Source organism: Xiphophorus couchianus, chromosome 11, assembly GCF_001444195.1.
Source record: "Xiphophorus couchianus chromosome 11, X_couchianus-1.0, whole genome shotgun sequence".
NCBI classification, from domain to species: Eukaryota; Metazoa; Chordata; class Actinopteri; order Cyprinodontiformes; family Poeciliidae; genus Xiphophorus; species Xiphophorus couchianus.
In genome coordinates this window covers 17,137,799-17,163,898 of record NC_040238.1, presented here as the reverse complement: position 1 = coordinate 17,163,898, position 26,100 = coordinate 17,137,799, and the positions used below count along the sequence as shown (strand labels likewise).

Sequence of the window (26,100 nt, the reverse complement as noted above, 5' to 3'; positions counted from 1 at the left end):
GAAGAAAACGATGAGAAGTCTTATTCGTAGTTTGCAACAAACCATTTAGAGAGAATACAAAAGCAGCTCAAAAACGACAAAACCTCCTTAACACGCTATACCTGCAGGTATCTTTCTGTTTGGATGCCGTTCTTCAGCAGTCAGTGAAGCATTGGAGAAATGGCTGGAGCTAAATACAGTGCAATGCTGGAAGAAAGCTTAATAGGTCGACCTTCAGGCAGGACATCAACCTTAAACAATTAAAGATTAAGTTTAAATCAATGTATTTGCATGCATTTGAATGGCCCAGTCAAAGTCCATGTAAAATCTGAAATTGTAGTTCAGACACTCCATTCAGTCTGAATTTGAGCTATCTAGCAGGGGAAAAAAGTTAAATTCAGTTTCTAGATGTGCAAAAGCGGATAGAGACGAATCCTTGCATCCATTTACATTGTCTAGACTTATGATTTTTGTAAGATACATTGAAATGTTATACTGTTACTGCTCCCCATGTAATGAAATATTACAATTTTTAACTGTGACAGTTTGGAGCCGTTCCTCTACGGCCTGCATGCGCTCTTCAAAGGAGATTTCCGCATCACGTCGCCCAGGGACGAGTGGGTGTTTGCAGACATGGACCTGCTGAATCGAGTTGTGGCGCCAGGAGTCCGAATGTCCCTCAAACTGCATCAGGTAACGTCACTGAAAACAAAAAAAAACAACTAATTACGTTTGGGTATTTTTTCGTCACTGGTGTTAAACTGTTGCTTTTTTTTCTCCTGTAGGATCATTTTACGTCTCCAGATGAGTACGAGGATCCGATGGTTCTGTATGATGCAATCACTGGCAACGAAGAAAAGATGCTGATTTCCCATGAAGGTGACCCGGTGTGGCGCAGCGCCATCCTGGCCAACATGCCGTCACTGCTGGCACTGCGACACATCATGGATGACGGCAGCGACGAGTACAAGATCATCATGCTCAACAAGAGATTCCTCAGCTTCAGAGTCATCAAGGTCTTTGTTGTGTAGAAATGTCCAATTTTTAGTTTCGTTACTGTTTTTAACAAATCTGTAATGTTTCTAACTAAACATTAATTAAACATATATTTATAATCTGTAAAAGTATAGAATTGGACTTGGGCATTTCTAGGTTTGGAAAAAGCAAAGTGTGGGAAAATTATTTTATTACCAGACTGTATATGTCCCAATGTCTAAAAGTGTTTTCCTTCTGTAATTTCTTCCCTGTTTGTTTCTGAAGTTCTTTCCTTCTTGTGTTCTGTCTTTGGGTTGTTGCTTCTTTCTTTTATTATGTCTGTCTTGGCGTCTTTGTGTCCTAGCTCCATTTCTTCCCCGTTTGTTCCTCTCTTCCCTCTTTGTATCCTTCCTTCTGCTTTTCAGGTTCTTCTTTTTGCACATTACGTTAAAGTAGTAAAAGCTAATCCGCTATTAAATATTTACAGTGGATTTCTAAGAATTTAGTATTTTAGAGGTGAACGTAGAGGTCTGGTAACTCTGGGAGGTTGAGTGTTGAAACGTGCAATTTATTTTGAAAAAATATCTAAGAACTGTAGATTCCGGACGTTTTAAAATATGAAAAATGATCTTTTCCAACTTTGTGCCCGTAGGTGAACAGAGAATGTGTGCGTGGACTGTGGGCCGGCCAACAGCAGGAGCTGGTTTTCCTGCGTAACCGTAACCCAGAGCGAGGGAGCATTCAGAACGCCAAACAAGCCCTGAGGAACATGATCAACTCCTCCTGCGATCAGCCCATCGGTTACCCGATATACGTGTCCCCACTCACCACCTCATACGCCGGGGGTCACGGCCAGCTCCGGTCGGTGTGGGGCGGCCCGGTCAGCCCACACAATATCTACACATGGCTCATCAGCAGCTGGGATCGGTATGTGTGTGTGTGTTTTTTTTGTTTTTTCTTCTTTTTTCAGTTGGTGCTTTCAGTGTTAGACTCTGATCTTTTTGTGACTGAAACGCGTCTCCCTGCAGGTTGCAGAAAGGCTGCGGCGCCGGCTGTAACAGTGGCGGAAACATCGAGGATTCAGACTGCGGAGGAGGCTCCACTTCCATCTCCACTAACCCAGCCATTCACACCACGCAGAGTACGCCAGCCTCCGGCCTGCCCCAGCCGCACATCACCACTGTCCAGCCCTCCATGGGTAGAGACCTTTTGCTTATTTCATATTATTTAAAAAAGGAATCTGATTACTAATTAAAACGGAGATCAAAGCTGTTGCGTTTTCATGTTTTCTTCCATATTTAAGAAGTAGAGATGCACCAATATTGAAATATTAAATATCTCCTTTTCAGATCAGGTCTTGGTGACAGTGTGGCCAATCCATGAGGGCAGATCTATGCAGTCTAATTCTGTGATTTGTGCTCTAAGTGACGTCATGTTTTAATATTTATTTGCACTTTCTGGACCATTTGAAAGATTTCTTGCCGTTTATTTTTCCATGTTTGACAACAGTGGTCAACTTTTTTTTTTTTCAGTTTCATTATTATTTTACATTAGCTGTCAATGCTCCTAATTGCACTGACTGAACAACGTGTGTTGTTTTTACATGTTTGACCAAGCTTGTGAAGCTTTTGGTGTATTTAACTGCTGCACTGGTGCAGAGTTGTAATTTAGTACATTTATGTCAGTGCTCATAAAAAAGGAAAAGTTTTAAGTCCATTCTGCATTGTTTTTCTGTTTCGGATCAGCCAATATTAAACCTCAGATATCTTTATTGGTAGCGCAAGTGAAAAAAGTGGATCGGTGCGTGAATATTAAGGAGCCATTTTAAGGCTGGTCTTGCGTTTCAGGTACAGACAACTCTGCAGGCCCAACCCAGAGCTGGCCCCACCATCCCCAGCCTCTCCCATTGGCTCTGCTCAGCCAATCGGAGAGCAGGATGGAGGCTGGCCTGCTGTCCTCTCTGCAGCGGACGTCCTCCATCCAGGGGCTCCTGGGCCAGCAGCTCTCCAGCTCCCAGCTCTCCTTCAGCAGCTCCATGGTTCCGCCGCCTCTGCCCGCCCCGGAGCGCTTCTGCCCGGCAGCCCTGCTGGAGAACTCGGGCCACAGGTTGAGCCACAGGAGCGGCCTGCACTACGAGAGCCACTTTGGCAAGTGGAGCTTTTCAGGCAGGAAGGGCTTTAACGGGCCGGCCGCCGTGGAGATGGAAGGAGGGCCGGTACAGACGATACGCACACAGGTAGGCAGACTGCTGGCCACGCCATGTTTGTTTACTCTGAGCTTCAGTACAATGGAAAACTAAAGACACTATACAAAACCTGTTATCATGTGTAGCCTCCCAAGTTTTGAAATTCTGATCATTTTTTGATCTTGCAGTGTGAACCAGACATTAGATTTCTAACTACTAGCTTTTTCACTTGATTTCCATCACAGTATACACACAGTTTGTGATTTCCTTCTGGTACGATTTCAGCTGTGAAAAAAAAAAGAATCATATTTTTATATTAGGCTTCATGGAAAGATGGCTGTGATTTCCTTGCTTCTGTAGATGGTAGTTAAAAATCCCCAAAGCACTAGTATTAGAATGCCACATCATGTGAAAGAGGAGAGATTTTCCTAAGTTTAATGCAGGATTAAAAGTGGTAAAGTAGTTGTGGAATACAGGAGCTCAGCTGAGCAGCAGAGTGGGTGAAGTTACCAGTTTTAGGTGGAGAAAAAAGGCCAAAAATATTCACAGAACAGAAACTTTTATTTTTATAAAGCCTGAATCGTTACAGTCAAACTCTGTCCCACCTTTGATTGGAGTTTCTCACTGAGGTTATTAATCTACAAGTGTCTGTATGATTTGAAAGTTTCCCACTAAAATTTTTAAAGGATTGTTTTTTTAAAATCATTTTAGAAAAAGTAGAATGTTTTAAAAGGTATAAATATGCAAAATCTTGTCTGGTTGAAGGACAAAGAGACTTTAAAAGGTATGAAGAGCTGCATGTTTGACAGTATTTGCACCATCTGGGATCACGTGGCTCATTAAGGAGGATGACTCAACATCTGCAGCTTGTTCACTGTTAATCTTTCTCTTTGCCTTTTTAGTCAGGGAAAACACTTTAATTAGACTTTCCTTTGTAGCTTTTTTTTTTTTTACTAATTATTTATTATTATCTCTCAGCCTCCTCCTCCTTCAGCGCCACTGCAGGAGGCCGGTATCACACACGACCCGCTCGGAGCCACTCAGACGCTGGACCCGACTCTGCTGGGTTTAGGTGGCTACGGCTGTATTTGAAGCTCCCGCTTCAAAAGAGGAATCCACAGAGCTGCCTTTACTTGATCAACTCCGCTGACTTTTGCACTGGCGACATTTTCTACGACGAAAGCACACCGTGGGACCCAGTCCGCCCCACCCTGACCAGACGCATTCCAGCCGCTTCGGGACTCATTCCATCGATCCCCGCCTGAATCTGGTAGCAAAAACGTCCCTCCGCAGCCGGAGCGGCTCAGCGCACAGCAGACCGCGGAGTGAATTTAGCCAACTTCACAAGTCAGGTTTCATCATGAGATCTGATCATCTACCTTTTATTTTTTTTTTTTTGCCTCTACGGACAACCTTTGGGTTGTAACAGAAGTGACAGGCCAAAAAGGCCAGTGCAATTAAAAGGGATATTTTGCTTCAGGATTGCTTATTTTTCTATACCAGAGAAAAGAATCTAGCGTCTGACTGTCTTTTACTCGACAGATGCAGTGACAAGTGTTTCTTTTTCATCAATTTAAAAAAAAGAAAGAGAGATCAGTAGGTTACTGTACCTGACGTATGGAAACCATGAAAAGCCTTGTTTAGTTTTCCCGCCGTTACTGCATCCTGACTGAACCTGCGGCCGAGCGTCGATATCTGACGGAGCGTATTGACAAACTTCAGGAGCCTCCGCGGTGCCTCTCTCCACCGCACGCCGCGTGGAAACAAAAATAACACCCAGTCCTCTGAGGAGCATGGCCAGATCAGCAGTTAACAAAGACATCCTCCCTCACCCAGACCGACGGGCGGTGCGCCAACGGCTAGTTTACAGATCATTTAGGCCTGTAAGAAGTCCTGAATGTGGAAGACGGAATGGGCCAAACGGAGGCTCCTCTGTCTGGAAAGCATGGGGCTTAAAAACCCATGAACTGGGGGTTAGAAATGTCAAACCTTTTTGTTTCAGTGGATTGTATGTCCTTTCTTTATTTTTTTTTTGTTTGTTTGTTTGTTTTTTTTACTTGAAGAATCCCAAGTTCCTCAGTGATTAGAAACACACTGAGTTTGCTTTTTGTTTGATAAACGATCGATAGAAGCCTGACTGGTTAGATCCAGCCGGCTGCCTGCTCTCCAGATAGCAGGGATTCATGCTGCTCAGTGTGGGGAGCAGCGCTTCCTCTCCCGTTACTGTACTACTGCTTCTGTGTCCCCTGCTACTACTAATGTACCCACTACTACTGCTGTTTCCTTCGCAGTTAAATCCAGCGTTTTAGTTGGAACTTTACACCGCGGAATAAATGGTAAAAGCAAAGGCGAAATATTTATTTGATTAAACGTCTTACTGATTATCTTTTATGAGCGGGGCTGTCTATGTGGTGTGCTGATGTATTTTCCTTCTGTCAATTGCATCCTCTCTCTCCCATCAGTTTGTCTAAAAACGTATCATCAACTCCAAGAGTTTTGTTTAAAGGGATAGTTTGCATATTTGAAGTGGGATTTTGGAAGCACTTTTGACCAGTGTGCATCTTATTTTGAGACTAATCAGAGTTTTCAACTCGTTTGTCAATGTTAATTTTAACTGCACATAAAATATGTGTTTCTAGCCTCTGACTTCAGTGGTCAGTAATTATTTACATCGAGATTAAAGGCAACATTACAGTATTTTTATTTATTTAAAATGGGAACAAAATGATTACTGGGTTAACATTTTAAACTGGCGTTAGCATCTAATGTAGCAAAAACCAGTTATCCCAGTCTGTGTGTACATTCTAGAGAAAATAGATCTTTCACACTTAGAGTTCTACAAGGCTGCTTAGATTTTCAGACTCAATATGTATTTGAGACAAATTTGCACTTATACATTCAGTCTTCCTCTTATCCCTTTAAGTCTTGCTCTCTCTCGCTTTCCCGCAGCCCGAGAGAATAAATTGTCATGTGTCAACATATCGCAGCTTCTTGCACCTCTGCACTTAATTGCTAATTTCTTATTCATTTTTAGTTGTATTCACTCAATAACCACCTCTACACTGAAGAGTGTAGTTGTTGAGCTTTGATCATGATCGAGAATCGTCCGATTCCATTCACCTTTTTTCCTTTTTTTTTGTGCATCTCCGACTTCTTTAGGTTATATCGGATCATTCCTCCGAGTATCGGGGAGGTTTTAATGGAGAAACCAAACTTAGAAAAAGGTCTAAAGAAATGAATAAACCTCACTTTAAATCTGGTCAAGAACAAACATTCTTTTTTTTTTTTTTTTTTCAAAAGGTGATTCGGATTACTCTCTCAAAGTTTGTGAAACCTGTTAGGACTGAAATCAAGTTTCCTGCTGATGTTTTCATGTTGAGCGTCTGTTACCTTCCTCATTACAGAGGAGAGTTTAATCTACTGTCCATCAGTGCTTCACACAAAACCATTTCCAAATAAACAAACCGTCTCTTTAAGCTCTGTAGCGTGACTGGAAATATTCTTGAGAACTCAAATTTAGCTTTTCTCCTTTCCACTTGTTTTTTTGTTTCTTTTTTACCGCTGTGAAAATCTGCGAGTTTTAATGAGTTGCAGGTAAACATGAAACAAAACACAGAAACTGGCAGCCCGTTCAGATGTTCTCCTCCCCGCCGCAGCGCCCAGCTGTCGGCTCTCTGCGGTGTTCGTAACGTTGTGCCATAGCATTAATTGCCAGATCCTGGTTTGCTCACAAATTAATTTCTCTATGATTTTTTTTTTTTTTTTCCCCTCTGTGGGACACTTGAAAGAAGACGAGCATTCTCAGGATTTAACATTTTGTGGGGGGGGAGGAAAGAAAATTAAGAGGGATTTAAGATCTTTATTATTATTTGAGTCGGGTGGCTTGAATTAGGCTCTGGTCGAAAAATGGATATTTGACACTTAAAATTAAAAATAGTTTTAAAGTAAAGGTCACTTAATGTGTGGGTTGGGAACTGGGTCACACTGGTGTCACAATTCTTCATGGTGTTTGAGAAATCGCTCTCTTTGCTGTCGTCTTTGCTCCACTTTAAGCTCCTTACAGATTTTTTTTATTTTTAATCTTTTGAGCAACCCTGAGAATTTTTGTAAATTTGCTGCGAGGAACCTTGTACAGCATCTCTCCCAGGACTTGGTAACAACACCCTCAACTCAGGAAATACAGACTTGTTGATCAGTGCTGGGTTTTTTTTGTTTGTTTTTTTTTTAAATATAATTTGCATCCAAAGCAACGGGGAATTTTTCTCTTTTTTTTTCCTTCATTTTTCTTTGTTGGGAGACGGGAAAGCACAAGCTAACAGGCAGACCTGGGTGTCCAAAAGGGATTTCTGAATCTCTAGATCTATGTACAGCATGTTTGCTATATGAATATATATTTAAAATATAAATCTATTTTATTATTGGGTTTTTTTGGTTTTTCTTCATCAAAGACACTATGTGCGGAAGGGTGAGACTCTGGATTTTACTCAACCTGAAGAGCTGAAATGTGCAGTTTGGGAAGAATCACTTATTACTACTTTTGCACAAGATTTCATCGTCCATCATCCCAGTTTTTGATTTTAGACATTTTTGGGAAGGTGGTCTTTTATTTAAGAACTTTTAAGTCAATGTTCTGTACAGTTTTTTATGTGATTTTTTTTTCTTCTATTTAAATTAAAGTTTTTGTCTTTCTTTGCAAACTTGTTGGTCGGGGTGATTTATTTTTCTTTTTTTGTGAAGTGCTGTTTCAATCTTGGATACCTTGGCTTTTTGTCCGTTTAAATTTGTTATGGATTGGAAATTAATTGCCTTTTAACTGTATTAGCAGCCTGTGAACTTCTTCAAAAATCAAGTATGTTTCGTTATCAGATGGACTAAGAATCACCTGAGAGACGAGACTAGGAATCAAGTATTTGTGATGGAGAAAGAAGCTTGAAATGAAAAATGGTTTTTCATTTAAACCATTTTCAGTGGCCTTTGCTGCATATTTGGGTTTGAAAAAAAATGAAAAATTGATAGTTTATAATCAGATAATGGAGAGAAAAAAAAGACCAGATGATCCTGACGCTGAACATAAATTAAATGCCAGTTTAAAAAAACTTTTGATACAAAAACAGACATTGCAAACTAGATGAAATTAGAGTGATGTAAAGCTCCCTTCCATTAACAAGCATCCTGCTGCAACTGCAGCCGACAAAGAGATGCTAATTTAGTGAAAACTGGTGCAGTCGAGTCCAGAGGCGATGAAAAGCACGAACACTAAATGCTTTTCAAGGTCTTTCGACTGAAGAAAAGGTTTGAACTTAAGGGAGAAACACAATTTTTGCAAATTTATCCAAAAAATACGCTGATAAAATTCTAAAAAAAAAAAAAACATATTGCAAAAGATGTACATGAGCTTCAAAAGATAAAGGGAATAAAACATTAAGCTGAAACCCTGCACTCATAAAGAACATGAGACGATGGCATCCAGCTTACATTCAACAAAGACCCACGGTTGCTTCTGTAGGCAGGCGGAAGAAACAAAAAAAAAAAAAAGCGCGTACAGTTTATTTTGATAGTTGAAAAAATGAAACATTTTTCATTTCAAAAATTCTTGAAAAGGAAAACCCTGAAGGAGAGATGCAGCTCGACATTTTTTTTAATTAGGTTTATATCTGGTTATAATCATTTAGCTTTGAAGGCAAATGGGGGGGAAAAAAAGAACTCTGAAACTAAAAGAATAAACTATCAGAACTTGGATATTTTTTTAATTTCACAATATTTCTGGCAGTACAGCCGTGAGAAAAGCAGAAGCAAAGCTGAACAAGTCCCTCATTTTAATACCTGATGCTGAGACTTCAGACAAAGGAGCGCTTCATCAGGGATGGAGTGTAGCGTATCTCGTTGTAACACTCCTCTTCCTCCGCCTTCCTGTCCCTCCTCCTTCCGCTCCTCCCGTCCTGCCCCGTGCGATGCAGCCACAGGATGATGACCAGCAGAGCCAGCAGCACCAAAGCCATCACCAGAGTGAGCAGCACGCCTGGCAGGACGCCCGGGGGGCCGCCTGGAGCCGCTGCGGTGCACAAAACGGCTCCGATCAGAAACGGCTCGAGCAAACCTAAAGAGGCGTGGCGGTGGTGAAACGGACCCTCGCTGTTGTAAATGGCCAAGTTGATGTAGCAGTTTTCCGTTCCCAGGACGTTGGTGGCCGAGCAGCGATACAAGCCGGACGTCTGAGACGACACGTTGACAATCTGGACTGAGCCCGACAGCTCACCTGAGAGACGAGAGATGCAGTGAAGACACTGAAACGAGGACAGGAATTATAATAATGCCAACATGTTTTGATGTGGAAATGTGGGGTTCATTTGTACATTTCGCATCAAAATATGTTTATCTTGTATAACAGATAATGGTGGAAGCAGATGATCCAGACCTCTGGTGACCAACGTTTGTCTTTCCAGATATATTGGGAGGTTTAACTTTTCAGTGATGTCACACAAAGAGGCAGAGTGTTTTAGGTCTTGTCTCCATTTAACTGAAATGTTGTGTAATTAATCAGACGCTTACGTCATCATCCGAGTTTCACAAATTGCTTAAAGGCGTGGTAATGTTGGTGTATGCCAACTTTTATAAATACAGCCCCTATTTAGTGGTTTCATGTTGTACATTCACGGTATGAAGTCGTACGTAAATGTCTAGATCCTTGTGACGATGCGCACGCAGCCTCGGAGTCTCGCAGAGGAACAGTTTCTACTTTTTATACAAACAGCTTCATCAGAATAGTTTCGTCGTTTTCAAATAAGCAAATTGACAATCCAAGATTGATTTTGTGTGGTGTGGATTTTTTTTTTTTTTTTTTGCCACTTTTTTTTTTTCTTACCACAAGAGTAAGATACTGACCCTCCATGTTGATTGGAAGTGAAATTTCCTCCGGGTTCACTTTCTCCCAGCGGATTTCTGGGGTGGGGACGCCCTCTGCCACGGAGCAGGACAGCCTCACGCTTCCGCCCACGTCACTCGCTCCGTCCCACTCGCACACAGGCAGCGAAGGTGGCTCTGCAAGCATCATCCCACGGGTTCAGAGTAACCACATTGGGTTATGCATTCAAATTGCACCATCACGTCTGACTTCAAGAAATGCAAACAGGAAGGTTTGGAAGTGGCACAGTTAAAGTCTGAACTAAAATCCAATTAAGAGGTTGAAGCCTGACAGGACGCTCTAGCTTGAAACCCGTCTAATGTGTTTGATTTTAAAGAAGATTTTGTTGCATCTTTCAGTAATAAATAAATAAATAAATATATAAATAATTGGGTTTTGGGGGCAGTTCTAATTTCACGCCAGACCAGGCTTCTTTGAATGCTTTTCCCATTAATAAATGAAAGTCATTTAAATTTTGCATTTTGTGTTTAGTTAGCTTATCTTTCTTTAATATTTAAATTACCTTAATTTAAATATTAAATTAGACAAGTGGTCTAATTAAATAGCCCTTTAAATATGACCAAAAAGCACAAACCTGTATGCGAGCAAATAAATAAATACCTTTTTTTTTTTTTATCCAAATGAAAAATGACAATTTTGTCGATAAACAATATCGAAATTACAATAAAGACAATAAATAAATAAATAATTATTTTTTTTATCAGATGAAACAGGCAACAAGTGAGCCACCTACCCAGCACGCTGAGCAGCAGCTCTCCCACGCCAGGGTCCGCCGTGTCTGGCGGGTTGTTGACCATGCAGCGATAAATCCCGCCGTCCGAGACTCGTGTTTCATTTAGCATAATGTCTGCACTGAATGGAAGGCCTGCAGTTTGTTTACATGAAAGAATAAAAATGTACTTGTTTTTAGCTTGTAGCTAAAATGCGTAGAAGGCAGCGTGAAGAAGAAGAAGAAGCTGGTTTCACATGTACCTGTAAAATCCACTCGGCCAATCAGGGAGGGGTTCTTAATCACCTGACCGTGGTCAAACACGATCACCTGAAACGGGAGGAATTTCAGACAAGCGTCTTCAACTGACCTCGTTTCTCGGTGTTTCTTACACATTTCCCCTCAAAAATACTCTAGATTTTATCATATCAACCGCAAACCGGCAGAAACCCGCAGCTCGCTTAGATAATTCTCATAAATCCAGCTTTTCTGAGAGTGAATTGAACTTCAGTTGAATATTGGTGACAAATAGAGAGAACTGTGTAAAAAGGCGGGCCCAGAAAATACATTTTCAGGACTATATGGCAGGAAGAAGAAAAAAAAAAAGTGAGAAGTCACTACTGCATTGGTAAAGCAAGGTGGTGGCTGCATCATGCTATGGGGAAAATGGACTTTTACATCAAATCTCTTTAACATAAATCAAAATCTGACAGTATGCGAGGGACATGGATGCTTTTGTCAGGCCGTGTGCGTTTTTTTGTGTTACACATGGAAGATGCCAACCTGCACTGGGCTCCCTGGGCTGGAGGACGGAGCCAGAGTCCAGATCACATTAAGTCTGGAGAAGTCAGAGGAGGTGAAAAAGGAGCAGGGCAGGAGGACGGAATCGCCTCGAACCGCCTCCAGACTGGATTCCCTCATGGTTACCCTGAGAGCAGCTGGAAACGGGACAAACCACGCAAACTTAAAACTTATTTCCACGTTTCTGTCTCATCGGTTTCCTTTGAACTTCTCCAGTTGTCCCGTTGAGACCAGTCGCCCCCCCCCCCCCCCCACCCACACACACACACACACACACACACACACACTTTTCATTTCATTACTGCGATAATGAACCTCCTCTGTCGTCCCCGGGCCTTTTGTGTGAGCGACAGAGGGAGGGCGACTCGGCGTGCGGATCAGCTGTTAATTACACTCGACAGTTTTGATGGCGAGCCAAACTAATCACAGACAAAGTGGAACAACAGGCCGCTTCTCTGTGAAAACAAAACGTCGATTCACAGCATTGTTTTTGAAAAATAGATCACTGGGCTTTCAAAATGTCGCTCTACAGAGACACTATCTTTATCTGGAATAAAGACAGTGAACTATACCATCTGAATTTGGTTTTGAAACCTTATCGGAACAAGACAGATGTAAATGCAAAAACATTCTGTGCGAATTGTTTCCTTTCTGCCCAGAAAAACTGATTAAATTAAGTTGTAACCTTAACAAAATATGTTGGTATCCTATGTCATTAAAAAAGCTGAAACTGTCTAATATATATATATATATATTTTTTTTTTTTTAAAATAGCTACTGCAGCCTATCTGTCTACAGGCTTCAGAAGTAAAAAATGTCTTATATTTGTTTCAAAGCAACAAACAGGCTGACTCACCGTTCTGCAAAGCTGCAAAACACACAAGCAAAGTCCAGAGAATCCACCTTACGGGAGAAGCCATGATGGACAGGGAAGGCAGAAAGGCAGAGCTTTCTCACTGCCCACAAACTAGTGGCACAAATTAGGACAACAAATGAGCATGCATGGTTAATCAGCTCAGCGACCCCCTCCTCCCTTTGTCCTCTCTCCTCTTCCCCTCTGACTGCAAAAAAAAAAAAAAAACTGCAATGGAGTTGTCAGGTGAACGACTAAGGAGCTGCCACAATTAACCGCTTAAACCCCAAACGGACGGCAGCGGTTGCTTTGAGATTCACCCCAGCAGGAATTCACTCAGCTGCTCCAGGTCGAGTGATTCTGTAGAGCCACGACGAGAACGTTCTCCACCGTCAGCGGCTCAGAAACAGGAGCGGCTCCAGGATGTTTTTACATATAAAATGAAAATAAACAATTATGATTTACAGTACATGGTGAGACAAAGACTCCAGATCAGCCCAAATACTGCAAGACATGAAAAAAAAAAAGGCTTCTGCAGTTTTGCAAATGAATGCAATTGAATTCAACAGATGCTTTAGAGATTAAAACTATTCACTTATCAGTTAAGCTCAGTTGATGGTTGAGAAAAGAAAAGGACTTTACATACGGACCAAGTTCTTTAGGTATCAAGGAAATCCTGGATGGAAATACAAGTCTGTTGTGGATTACAACACACTGCTAATATTGCTTTTTTTTTTTTTTTTTTTACATATTAACAAAAAGTGCAGCACTCCAGTCCTTTTTCAACCCAGGCTTCACCTTTGTTTCCTGAAGCCAAATTAATTGTGGGACGGAAAATTAATTAAGACAGAGTTCAGTCAGTAATAAATAAGACCAGCATTTTAAAATCTGGATTTTTTTTTGTATTTTCTCACATTTAAATTTTGTGAATTATCTGCAACAATTAAGTTGTAAAATTAAATCTGACTTTAAACTCCATATTCTACCTTACTACATAAAACTAAGTGCTGTTAACTTTGATTTTTTTTTTTTTCCAACTACAACATTCAGATTTTGTGGAAAAAAATGAATCTTTTTTCTCTCTGTTGAGAACCAAATTTAGATATATCTGGGGGAAAAAAAAGAAAACAGTATCTTTAGCTTTTCATTGTGCAGCAGTCGTGTACGGATTCAAGGCAGTGAAAGATCTGAGGCTGTCAGTGGCGTGAAGAAATATTCAAAGACAAGTTCCCGACACCACCAAGTGAGCCGTGCGATGATAAGGAGATCCTCGGGTTCTGACCTGCAGGGCTAAACAGAATGCAGTCGGAGCCGATCCATCCTTTTGATGGATTTACATAAAATCTGTTTGTGACTCACATGAGTTGATCCGCCACAAAGTTTCCCTGTGATCATCCAAAAATGTTAAGCCCACAACAAAACGTCGCGAGTGAGCCTCACAGTGATGCCACGAGGGGGGGGGGGAAGTTAAAGCCAGTCAGCGTGTCAGGATTAATAAGCCTCATTAAGCAGCATTAATTAATCAGCTTCATGCATGCAGGAATGCTGAGCACTAGCATGCGGCTACACCTGTTTGTGCTTTACTGTGAAGCTGAGGGCCGCAGTCCTGCAGTTTTTAGATGTGCCACAGATACAAAACACTGGACTGAAATAATTTAATGACCTCCTCCTTGTGTAGATCAGTTTTCCAGAGCCTTAATGACCTAATTATTCTGTTCAGGTGTGGTGCAGCAGAGGCACATCTAAAAGTTGCAGGACTGCGGCCCTCGAGGACTGGAGTTTGAGACCCCTGCTCTAGGAGGTACAGTAGAGCAACATGTGCCCTTTTCAGCTTTTCTGACTTGACCTTTGAGTTACGTTCTCGTCTCTGACAGCAGCTATTATGTTTTCTCTCTCGGTTTGTTTGGAGTCTCCGAGATCACCGTGTTGCCATGGTGCTGAGAAGAAAGGGAGTTTGCTAGTCGCTGCCTGGTTGTCTTCATGGCGTCTATGAAAGCAAAAAGATCGCCGTAGTTTGTCCTGAAGACATCCGTTTCGCTTTTTAACACCATTGCCTTGTGAATAGTGGTTAAAGTTGACAACATTTAACAACTATTACGTCACCTGCCTGCACTTAAGTGAACTTAAGTGACCTCCTCCCATTCTTAGTCTACTTAATATGATGTGGGGGAATCTGTTACAGATACAGCAGCTGTCAGTTCTTCTGGGAAGGCCTTCCACAAGACCAGTGCAGTTTTTCCCACAGCAATCCCACTTATCAATGTCTTTATAGACCCGGTTTGTGCATTCAGACAGTTATGTTCAAACAAACAGGGTCGTCCACACACCGTTTCCACAATGTCCAAAGTACCTTAAAGTAACACCAGCTTCTTTCACTGGAACTAAAGTTTGGAGGTCTGCAGCCATAAACTCTGTTATTGTTATAATACAATAACAGCTGAATATTTAGTAGGAACGAAATCAAAGAGTTTGTGTTCAACGATTGGAGAACCTGATCAATGATCTGTAGGGATAACCCAAAACTGTTGGCAGACATGTGCAGAGGGGGGGACGAGGGGGCTTGAGCCCCTGCCCCTTTTATCCTTGATGCCCATAGTGCCCTTTTTGAGTTGTTTTTTTTTGTTGTTTGTGCCTCAGTCTCAGTCTTATAATTCTAGGTCTCAGAGGTGCTAACATCAAACTATTATATAGAGTTAACCCCTTTGAGCTTTTTGGATCTATAAATCAGTCTCCAAGTTATTCTAGAGGTCAAATAGATATTATTAGGGCTTAATTAGTAAAATGGCAGTAAATTAGCTTATTTCATAACTTCATAACCTTTGACCTTCTCTCCTCTGGTCTGTTTAACAGCTACAGTCTCAGATCAGCTCAGCCCTCCAGGACTGTCAGCAGCAGAAACAGCAACTTTATACCTGTTGGGGAAAATACACATTTGCTTTGCATTGTCCCCACATGATGGCAATGGTATAGTAGGACGTAATTAGATTCTTGATTAATATGGGTTGTTGCTATGTTGTTGTATGGAGTTTTTGTTCACTGTGCCCCTTTTTTTTAAATTTGAGCCCTTGCCCCTCCAGAGGTCTCTGCACGGCCCTGACTGTTGGGAGATACAGCGCATTTACTTTGTCACCTAATTGAGACAGTATCTGAAATGTCTTGTTGACCGGACATGGCAACAGAGCAGAATGTGAAATAAAAATGTGGAGATTTTTTCATTTTTCATTCAAAGTTTTACCAACAGGGTTAAAACGAGCAACCAGTGCGTAGCAAGGCTCAGCTCTACCATGAACTACTACTAGTATCCCAGTACTATTGTCCACAGAGAAGAGTTGTTTTGTTTTTTTAACCATTGTCTGTTGGGATAGAGTAGAATACTGTAAGAAAGAAGTACTGAAATGTTAAAACACACCTTTCTAGTCACTGGATTGACTTTATTCTCTAGGTTAGATGTTATTACTTCAGACATACACACGTGAAGCTTTGCAGTAAATAACTGTTGTTTGATAGCAGCTTTCCAGACTGATGGCACTCTCTTCACTCAGCTTCACGAGGCAATCGCCTGAAACGGTTTTTAAGTACCAACTGTGCCTTTAAGAGGTATTTCTTTATATGGGTCATATTGCCTACAGTCACTATAGAAAGGGGAGGCACAAAAGCACCAGATAGAAAACGATAAAATGAAATGGTCTTCTATAACTTGGTTTCTTTTTTCTCTGGTAGTAGGAAGTTGGCACCTGACTTGCCCCACATCCACGCCATGTAACACTGATACAAAAAGCAGCACACACCAAGTATTGAATGCAAAAGGATGCATACGTTTTCATTTTCTGAGACTGTATTTTGTTTGCCATGACCTATAACCTATAATTAGAAGTCATAACCTATAATTGTCAAAATTAAAACTGAACAATTGTTGAAATGTATCACTTTGTCTTGAAATAAATTTACGTTTCAATAACCCTTAAAAATGAACCTGTAACCGGACAGTTAAAACGACGACTTCATCCTTGTGAGCCAAATCAAAAGAGTCTGTGCAGAAGGTCAGAATCTCCCAATTTATTCCTTTGCTGTTATGAACAACATCCAGCACCGGGTTTGTGCGTTTTAGCTGCAAGATCAACAAAATGTTTGACACTATAGAACAAAATGGAGAGAAATTGGTCAAATCTTTCCGTGTCTCTTACCCCTCAGAGCTAGACGAGCTTGTCATTTCTATGGTGAGGTCTTTAAGGAACTTGGTTACTTTAACCAAACAGCTCAACACCATATACATAAATATACAACACCGTGTGTTTCCACAGTGATTATTATTATACACACCCCGTAGTTTTAACTCACAGAAAAAGCATAAAGTATTCCAACTGTATGTGTATGGCCACTGAATGCAGGTGTGTGTGTGTGTGTGTAAATTTGGCCCGTTTATCTGTCAATTTCATTTTATATTTTACCATGTTCACCCCGACACATAACAGTTTGCAGAAATACACACACCCACTGGTTTTAGGGTTAATATGCTAAGTGGAGAGACATGTAACATTTGTTTTTGTAAAATATTCTCTGTATTTCAGCGACATAAAGTCTTTTTTCCAGGATTCCTAAAGCCTAATTCCGGTCTCTCGTAGGATGGGGCCAAAATAAATAAAAATAGTGAAAGAGAGTGACAGGAAGGAAAGCTAGGAGAGACAGTGAAATGGACAGACAGGAAATAGGAGTGAGTTCTGCCTCTTCCCCCGTCGGGCTAAGTGGGAGTGACCTTATGGCAGGCCAGCCAGTCACACGAGGCTCCGGGCCAACCAGAGCTCCTCAGTGTGAGCTCTGCGCCCGCTGCCGCCGCTCTGTGGCGGTTCAGTCTGATCACAACAGCATGGTGACCGGTTTCTCCAGGAGCTTCCTGAACTCTGCTAGCCACTGCGCTCCGACTGCTCCGTCCACCACCCGGTGGTCGCAGCTCAGCGTTACCGACATCATGCTGGACACGTCGAACCTGCGAAACCGCCAGGGTGACCGGGGTTAGCTTTGCATTATAAGCATTTTGTTCGTTTTTATCAAAGCAGCTGTTGCCATGACACCCACCCCTTCTCGTTGTCAGCGGGCATCAGACGTTTCTCGGAGCCTCCCACAGCGAGGATGCAGGCCTGAGGCGGGTTGATGATCGCCGAGAAGTTTTTGATACCGAACATCCCCAAGTTGGAGATTGTGAATGTTCCTCCCTAGAAGACGTAACATTAATAAATGTTAGTTAATGAATGAATGGATATGATTAGATCATGAGATTCCAGCTGATAAGGCGATGCACCTGGAACTCGTGAGGCTGCAGTTTGCCCTCCCTGGCTTTGGCTGCGAGAGTCGCCACATCAGAGCCGATGGCGACGAGGCCTTTGATGTGGGCGTTGAAAACGATGGGCGTGATGAGACCGCTGGCGGTGCTCACCGCCACACTCACATCCACCACGTGATTCCTGGAGAAAAGCAGTCAATAGTGACGTAATCGATGTGTTTCTGAGCCAGAAAAGCATCAGAGTGCCCTCTGCTGGCTCAAATATGAAGCTGCAAATTCTAACTTGCTTATTAAGATTTATTAAGGTTGAGGAGTTTGGTGGATAAAACATTTATTTCGAAATGCACGCACAGGGAAGTTACTAAGGGATTTGTTATGCATGTTAAAACACATTAGCTTTGTGCCTCACCCTTAAAAATCTTCTCTTAAAAATAATCACAGAAATTTATGAATGTACTTTTCCAAATATTGTCAATGATTCATGAATTTCCTTTATTTAAATACCTGTACCATCCAATTTATACATATTAGAAAATGTTGGATGTGGAAATGTTGGCAGCTTTTTGAAAATCTCAAGAGAGAATGATCGATTCTGTATTCTCTTGAAATTATTTCTGCAATGTTAGCTGTGCTAATCTCTAGTATGAGAGGTTTAGGAATGTTTAAAATCGTCAACTTTTAGCATTAGGAACAGGAAAAGCCTGTTCAAGTATAAATAATTACATTTTTAATTTAATTATTTAAATTAAGAAAGCAAGAAAACAAAATTGTAAATGCTTTTCTTATATTACGGTTCTTAAAAAATTATTTTGGATTAAATAATCCAAAAATAAAAAAGAAAAAAGGGACAATTCAGTCCTCAGAAATATACTTAATTTTAAAGTGTCATTTTTCTGTTTGACAAACTGTAGACAACAGTTCAATTTCAGGGTTAATGTCCTTAATGCAAGTATGAATCTTTGACTTTCTGCTCTTAGGAGGGTGACAGTTTGCTTTGTTGCGTCGCTATTTGGTAATTTAGTTAACTAAAACAACAGACGGCTAAAATGGGAATTCAATTCAATTACATTTAAGTAATGACAATGCCAACATCTGAACGAAAATTAACTCTTGTTTCTACTTACTGCCGTATGACTGTGTCCAACCAGGAGGAGTTGCACTCAGGAACCTTGAGGCAGGCCAGAGCGCTGGCTTTGATGATAAAATCATTCACACTGAGCTTGATATTCTGGGCTTTCACTTCCTGCAGAGTGGGGACAGCATGTTCACTTGCTCATTTCAACAGTAATTTAATGTGTTGCATAAATTTTTTTTTTTTTAAAAAGTACCTCGCATGACTGCTTAGAAGCTGCACTAACCTCATTGAGCTCTTTTCTAAGTTCAAGCACTTGGTCCATGTTAACATCTACAGAGAGATAATAGTGCGGGATGGTTTGCTTGGACTGCATCAGTCTCTGAGCGATGACCTGGAGGACAGACAGATATACGCACTTCAGCTCTGATCCATAATTCATCACAGAGAGACGTTAAGAGGTGTGCATATCCAGTCTGGGCTGATAAAGGTAGTTGCCTGCCTGTAAGGCAAAATGTGGAAGCGCAGGTCACAGATAAAGTATCGCTGTGAAACCTCCTCAGGGTGTTTACTTCAAAGCTCTGAACGCAGCCAGTGGAGAAGGAGGCCGTCCTAAAGCCCGGCTGCCGGCAGAGCGGAAAGTCATCACGGAGGGAGTAGAAGTCAGGTGTTGGCTCTCACCTTGCGGATGTTGCTGATGGGGATGTCTGTGAAGGTGCCAGCTGGAGCAGCCGGAGCTGCAGCGGCTGCAGGAGCGGCTCCGACAGCGGTGGGACTGGGAGCAGCAGCTGCAGTCTGCCAGAGGAAAGGATTTAATCAGCAGAAAACCATTAAGGCACGAACAGTTTAGTTACTTAAAAAATAAAGAATAGCAAATAAAAACAGGTTAGATACCAAAATCTAACCTGAAAAACAAAAAAATCAAAGCGAAATTGGATGTTGACTTTTTGACTGGTTTAAAATCCAATCTTTCTTTCCAACACTGAATGCTTTACTGCATAACCAGGAGGGTAAAATAGACAGAGGGAGCAGAAAAGGTGTAAAAACTGTATTTTCAGTAATATGTTTAGAGTCTGTAGAGGCTGTGGGAGAGAGCGAAACGTTACGCTTAAGGCATGCCTGAACAAATTACAGTAAACGTAATTCGATTCCAATTTTTGAAGCCATGTTTCAACTCGAAATTTATTTGGTGAAAACCTAAATGAGTCCAAATGTTTTTCTGTCATTTTTGTAGCTTCCTCTTTGTTGTGGTGCTTTCCTCGCATACATACGTTCCAGTGACTTTGGGACATTTTATTTAGATTCTCAATCGAAATAAACTGAGAAGCACAGTTCTTATGTGAATCCATTTTTTGTCATAAACCAAAAGAATAGCACTTCCAATGCCTTTAGATTTGAAAACAATTCCAGGACTTTGTTGTCACCCCAGAGCAGCAGCTTACAGATCCCTGCTTGATTTTGATTAATTGATTTTTTATTTATTTAGTTAGTCATCAATAATTTGGGGATATACAGACTGATGTTTTATCAATTAATGGTAATTTAAGTTGATAAAGTTTGTTTGAAATCTAAGCACCAATTTTGTTTATCTTTGTAAATAATAATCAACCTTGTTTCATTCCTACTGCTCTATGATGTCACCTCGACTCCTGATTAAATTATTGGCCATTCTTTTTCATTATTATTTATATACTATAGATATTAAGAAAAAAATTTGAATCAACTACACTCGTCAAATAAAGCTTTACAAAAGGCAGAGAAAAAATTCTTTAAACAAACAAAGCTGGCCTTCACTCACAGGAGCAACCTTTGGTGGAACAAAGCTTTCAATATCTTTCCTGGTAATGCGTCCATCAGGACCAGATCCTGAATGAAAACAAAATAAAAGTACCATGATTACATTGTTCTTTGTAATAACATCAAAGTTGCCCACAGTTAGCTTGGTTAGCCTCGGTTACCTACCGCTGACCTGTGCCAGGTCAATTCCTTTCTCAGCAGCAAGCTTCTTGGCCAGTGGACTGGCAAACACGCGGCCTTTCCTTGGTACTGCTGGGGCGGCGGCAGCTGCTGGAGCAGCACTGGGAACTGGAGCCTGCAACAAACATCCAGAAACAAAACCTGATATTAGTCAGTTTCTGCAGCAATCTGGATAAGACCTCTCATGATTCAGTATTTAAAAAAAACAAAAAAAAAAACTTTTGTGAATAAAAGTAAGAAACCCCAACCAGAAACAGAGCACATGATCACTGGTCAGATTTCTCAGCAATCTGATCAGTACTAAAAATACCTCTGAGAAAGAGAGGCAAAAAATGCTTTGAAGAAAAATGCAGAAGTGGACTATTGGACATATTAAAAATTATACATATATAGGATGCCGACTGATATTTACTTTTTTTATTGTATAACTTCACAAAAGTTTTTTTTTTTTTTAAATACTGAATCATGAGAGGTCTTATCCAGATTGCTGCAGAAACTGACTAATATCAGGTTTGATGATGTTGTTGTTTACCCACCTTTCTGATCAATGCATTAAAACAAACCCAGGTTTCTCTGTGATACAAAGTGTTTTTGTCAAGTTGAGCCAGTTACTATTAACGCTCATCAATCTACTTTCAATTACACATTGGCTCAACTTGACAAAAACACTTTGTATCACAGAGAAACCTGGGTTTGTTTTAATGCATTGATCAGAAAGGTGGGTGATGTAGTAAAATACCAAAATAAAACAAGACTCTGATTTCAAGTGCGCTCTGTCTCATAGTGGTTGGCCTAATAAGAAACCTAATTTTTGTTATAAGGTAAACAACAACATCATCATCACTAGAGTTAGTGTATATTCTACCTATTTAACAACTGATGGGTCTGCACAGTGCAAAAAACAGCCATGGACAGATTCCTGTTTTGATAGGACCTGTTGATCATTTGACTCAAAGCAGATTCTCTTATGTTTCCAGGTATTCATAACTTTCTCTACAAAGATGCAGAATGTTATTCTCTTGCTTAATTAACTTAGTGCTTTGCTCTCACATCGCCAACCCCTAATTAACCTATACAACTGAAATGTGTTGATTTTTATCCACGTGTAAACACAGCTTGAGAAGAAACTTTATGAATGTCCCACCGTGACAGGAGTGGGAGCGGGAGCAGGAGGTGGCATGGACACGTCTCCCACCCCGGTCTCTACGTAATCCTTGAAGGCACCGATGTCACTTTCTTTCTCTACGATGATGCAGAGCGGCGCTCCCAGAGGAACATCCCGAGTTCCCTCTGATATCAGGATTTTAGCCAGATATCCCTCCTCCTGCACCTCGAAGCCTGCGCAGAAACAGGAGATGTTAAATTTTCATGCAATTTGAAAAAAAACATCCTACAGATGGAAAAAAAACATTTTGTTTAATACATCTGTACAAATCAACCCAACCCACCATTCAGGTTTGACTCCTACTCCATTTGGACCTACCAATAGTTGCCTTGTCAGTTTCGATCTCAGCCAGTAAATCTCCTTCGCTCAACTTTTCTCCAACCTTCTTCTCCCAGCGCTGCACTGTTCCCATTGTCATGGTGGGAGAGAGTGCAGGAAGTGCAATCTGTAGTACACAACAGCCAAAGGTTTAGAGAGCACAAATTCAGAGCCTTGTAATCAGTCAGAAAAAACTTCTTATCCCTTCAATAGTCCCATTTTGCCACATAACAACCACAAATTTCAATGTATTTCATTTGTGAAACAAACACCAAGCAGTGAAAGTATAAAGTTGAAAGAAAGCAATAAAAAAAAAAAGAGTAGCATCCCAAAAGCTTGTCAAACTGTAAAGTTTATTTTTGTACGGCTTCTTGCCACTCTTCCATAAAAGCCAGAGTTATGGAGGGCATGAATAAAAACTCAAATGCTTAATTTGAGACGCCCTCCCACCTAAGCTGTGCATTTCTGCGGCTCCTCCAGAGCTTTCATGGGGTTCTCGGCTGCTTCTCATTTGAAGTTGCAGTTTTTCCCATTTACAGATTCTTTGTGACACATTCAAACCTTGGGATGTTTTACAACCAAAAAATGCTTAAGACTTCAATAACTTTCTTCCTGTCCCGTCTACTGTGCTTCTCTGTCTGTATTTATCTGTATCTGAAGGCAACTGGACAATAAAAAATTCCAATGCCACAAGTAGCTCAAGGAGTATGAATACTTTTTCACTGAAGCGTGAGTCACATACAGAGAATCCACCCTTATGACTCTTCAGCTGACACAAGCTGTGACTGTAAACAGAAGTTTCACGTCCCTTTCACCCTCTTGTTAGTGCACACCTGATGGTATTTGACGTTAGAGTACACCTACCTTCATGTGTGGGGGGTAAGAGCTGCCTGGTGCTGCAGGAGGCGGAGCCGTGGCAGGTGAAAGAGGAGGAGGAGCAGAAGCTGCAGATGAAGGAGCAGCACCAGCAGATTTAACGGACTCCAATGTTACATCCTTAAATGCTGGAATGAGCTCTGGGCTGGAGGAGAAAATTTGCACAAACATTTAATTTAGATCCTCATTTGGTCATTTTCTGAATGAGAAGAAAGTTTGCCATGAATCGATATAAATACAGAGCACTGACTTGTCAACTGTGATGCAGATTACTGATCCAACATTGACGTCTCTGGTGCCTTCAGGGACCAGGATCTTTGCTAGATAGCACTCCTCCAGCATCTCAAAGCCTACAGTGGCTTTATCTGTCTCTACCTGCAAAGGTGGTTAAATAAAAAGTGAAGTATGTAGTATACTTTTGGATTGTATTGGAATGCTTTTTTTTTTTTTTTTACATTTATACAATAAGACAGCAGCTAACCTCAGCTATAAGGTCCCCCTCACTGATTTTATCCCCTTCCTTCTTCTCCCAGCGAGCGATTGTTCCCGTCTGCATGGTGGGCGAGAGAGCAGGAAGCTCCACCTGATGAACGACAAGAAAGAACAGGAAAGTCATCTAAAGGAATACACATAAAAAACCCATCATGTTAAAATAATCTCATCATGGAGGATTTGTAAATAATGTCAGCTGTTGTGAGCAGAGTTGCAGCGTCATCATCGCCTCATTTGACTGTTCAATAAAATGGCCCACATGTCCGATTTCATCACATCTGCAGACTTTACGGTGGCTACTCGGGTCCAGTGACATCTGATAGCAGAGATAAGAAAGAGCTGCCAGCTGTGAAGCTGACAGGAGAGAGTGGGAGATTTCCCAAAATAAACCTACATTACACTAAAGAGAAAATAAATGATTTATCTAATAGAAAATCTGAATGTTGAAAAGCAGAACAGGAACACTTGAAAATGTCTGGAATATTAAAATATCTTTATAACATATTAATTAAGAAAAGAACAGATATTGAATGCTCTTTCACATTAAAGAATTTGAAAATAAAACGAATGAAACAGTTATTTTTTTTCTAAATCAAGATTTTATTCTAAGTCAGAATGGATTCACCCAACTACTGATGCTTAAAAACATTTTCTGTAAAAGTATTAAATCAAATCCCTGCTAATTAATCTGAATTCTTTCTGAACAGCAGACTTTTTAAAACACAGATTCTTCTGGCACTGCATTTAGATAAAAGGTAGGTTACTTTTGACATAAAGTGACACTCAATAGTGGAATAAAAACATCAGAAACTCACAGAATAATGTAAATGTTTCCATACGCAAAATATTTATAAAAATATTTATTACAAAAAAGCTATGATATATGTAAATGGCCAGCACCTTAAAAAAAAGCATGTAACAGATTAAAAAAGCCTTAAGGTTCAAACTCCAGCAGGACAACAATGCAAAACATAGTTTCAAACCTACATGGTTGAAATCAAAGCAATTTGTTGTTTGTTTGTTTTTTGGAACAGCCCAATCAAAGGAAATGGATGAGGACATACTATAAACAGAAAATCAATCCAGCTCATCATTCTGAAGTTGAATGATGAGTTTCACTATGAAACTCATCATTCATGCAGTGCTTCATAGTGAAACATGATGGTAGCAGCCTCATGCTGTGGGGATGTTTTTTTTCTCTGTTTTGTTTTGTTTTTCAGCAGGGATGCAGGTCAGTTTACATTAAAACATGAATGAAGCTAAAAGCACACCAGTTGTGGAAGTAAATCCACGCCACAGTTTGTACATTATTTATAACCAAAAGTGAAATCTGCATATCATTTTTCTTATTCACTACTATAGGAACTTGTGTTGATCTGTCATAAAAACATTGATGTTATGTGATGTTAAGAATAATAATAATAAAAAAAAAGAAGCTAACATGGGGTTTGAATACTTTGGCAAGGCGCTGTACGTCCCCACTTTTAAGGTCAGAGTTTATCGTTTTAACAAACAAACAACGTATTACAAAGTTTAAACTCTCGTGCCGACATAATGCTGCGTCGACTTGATGGTTTTAAATCCAGCTATTACAAAGAAACGCCGCGTCACGACTCACACAGGTGTGACAGCTCTCCGCTGCTAGCTGCTACCGTGAGCTTCGGTGCTATAGCAACCGGTCAGGTAACCTTACCTTCTGGTGAGGAGGGAGACTGTAGAAGCGGCTGCTCTGAAAGCCACCGGCCAGCTGAGGACACCGCGGGAGAGTCGTTCGGTGACCGAAACTCGAACCTAGGGAAACGACTCGGGAGCAGTGAAGCCGCCTCAGACAGCCGGTGACGGACACAGACCGAGAGCCGAGCGTGGAAGGCCCCGCCGGGAGGACACGGGGACAGGAGAACCCGGCGGACGGTCTGAGCCGGAGAATTAAACGAATCATTTCGCAGCGCTTGAAATACTACACAGGGATGTTAAATAATGTATTTGCCTCACATCGGCATCGGAAACTAGCTGGCACCGAGTTAGTCTGTGCCCGGACTCCTTCCTCCTCACTTTCTAATGACCTCCTCCAGTCCAAAACACAACGCTTTACGGCTGCGGTTGACTGCAGTTTACGACAACGTCTTTAGAGGAGGTGTCGTAAATGTCGGCCACCAAAGTTTAGTCTTGCAATAATCTCCGAAGCTTGAAATGAAGGTAGAATTCAAAACACAGTAATTGAAAAAAATAATATTCACAACACGTTTTGGTGCGCTATAAACTATTGAAAAGCTGTAAAGTTAGTTTACTGCAATACCACTAGGAGGCACATGGTGGCAGTAAACATGGCATACCCATAGAACAAAACAGCACAACCTAAAAATGTTCTTTCTGCTTAATTATTCACTACTTTGTCATGTTCCGTCACATAAAATCCCAATAAAATACATTGAAGGTTGCTGTAACGTAAAATAAGTTAAAATGGCACTACATGGAGGAATTCATCTGATGCATTTTCT

At 40.9% G+C, this 26,100-nt stretch overlaps 3 protein-coding genes across 11 annotated transcripts in view; 1 reads left to right on the top strand and 2 right to left on the bottom strand.

Moving 5' to 3' along the window:
* Nucleotides 1-7,836, top strand: part of LOC114153728 (pecanex-like protein 3) — a 39,864-nt gene extending 32,028 nt beyond the window's left edge. For all 4 annotated transcript variants that reach the window (XM_028032449.1, XM_028032447.1, XM_028032450.1 and 1 more), the window contains exons 31-36: nucleotides 525-672; nucleotides 765-995; nucleotides 1,607-1,881; nucleotides 1,983-2,152; nucleotides 2,802-3,190; nucleotides 4,118-7,836. In XM_028032449.1, the coding sequence (XP_027888250.1) occupies nucleotides 525-672; nucleotides 765-995; nucleotides 1,607-1,881; nucleotides 1,983-2,152; nucleotides 2,802-3,190; nucleotides 4,118-4,231 (1,327 nt within the window). In that variant the 3' untranslated portion in view covers nucleotides 4,232-7,836. The remainder of the gene's footprint in view (nucleotides 1-524; nucleotides 673-764; nucleotides 996-1,606; nucleotides 1,882-1,982; nucleotides 2,153-2,801; nucleotides 3,191-4,117) is intronic.
* Nucleotides 547-13,960, bottom strand: LOC114153730 (immunoglobulin superfamily member 11). 6 transcript variants are annotated; one of them, XM_028032460.1, is made up of 7 exons: nucleotides 12,428-12,758; nucleotides 11,554-11,708; nucleotides 11,034-11,100; nucleotides 10,795-10,926; nucleotides 10,022-10,177; nucleotides 8,963-9,395; nucleotides 547-681 (listed from the first exon to the last, which is right to left on the bottom strand). In XM_028032460.1, exons 1-6 carry the CDS (start codon nucleotides 12,489-12,491, stop codon nucleotides 8,977-8,979), a joined length of 993 nt encoding a protein of 330 aa, XP_027888261.1. In that variant the 5' UTR covers nucleotides 12,492-12,758; the 3' UTR covers nucleotides 547-681; nucleotides 8,963-8,976. The 6 variants fall into 6 exon arrangements, with proteins under 6 accessions (XP_027888261.1, XP_027888262.1, XP_027888263.1 ...); XM_028032461.1 differs by lacking the exon at nucleotides 547-681 and having other exon boundaries at nucleotides 8,860-9,191; nucleotides 9,267-9,395; nucleotides 12,428-12,757; XM_028032463.1 differs by lacking the exon at nucleotides 547-681 and having other exon boundaries at nucleotides 8,991-9,191; nucleotides 9,267-9,395; nucleotides 10,002-10,177; nucleotides 12,428-12,759.
* Nucleotides 13,961-16,460: 2,500 nt separating this feature from the next.
* Nucleotides 16,461-25,541, bottom strand: dlat (dihydrolipoamide S-acetyltransferase (E2 component of pyruvate dehydrogenase complex)). The gene is made up of 14 exons (XM_028031783.1): nucleotides 25,296-25,541; nucleotides 23,592-23,693; nucleotides 23,361-23,485; nucleotides 23,099-23,255; nucleotides 22,235-22,361; nucleotides 21,896-22,089; nucleotides 20,737-20,866; nucleotides 20,573-20,640; nucleotides 19,456-19,569; nucleotides 19,061-19,168; nucleotides 18,827-18,945; nucleotides 17,721-17,883; nucleotides 17,498-17,634; nucleotides 16,461-17,408 (listed from the first exon to the last, which is right to left on the bottom strand). The coding sequence occupies exons 1-14, from the start codon at nucleotides 25,539-25,541 to the stop codon at nucleotides 17,279-17,281; spliced, it is 1,920 nt and encodes a 639-aa protein (XP_027887584.1). The 3' UTR covers nucleotides 16,461-17,278.
* Nucleotides 25,542-26,100: the final 559 nt, after the last annotated feature.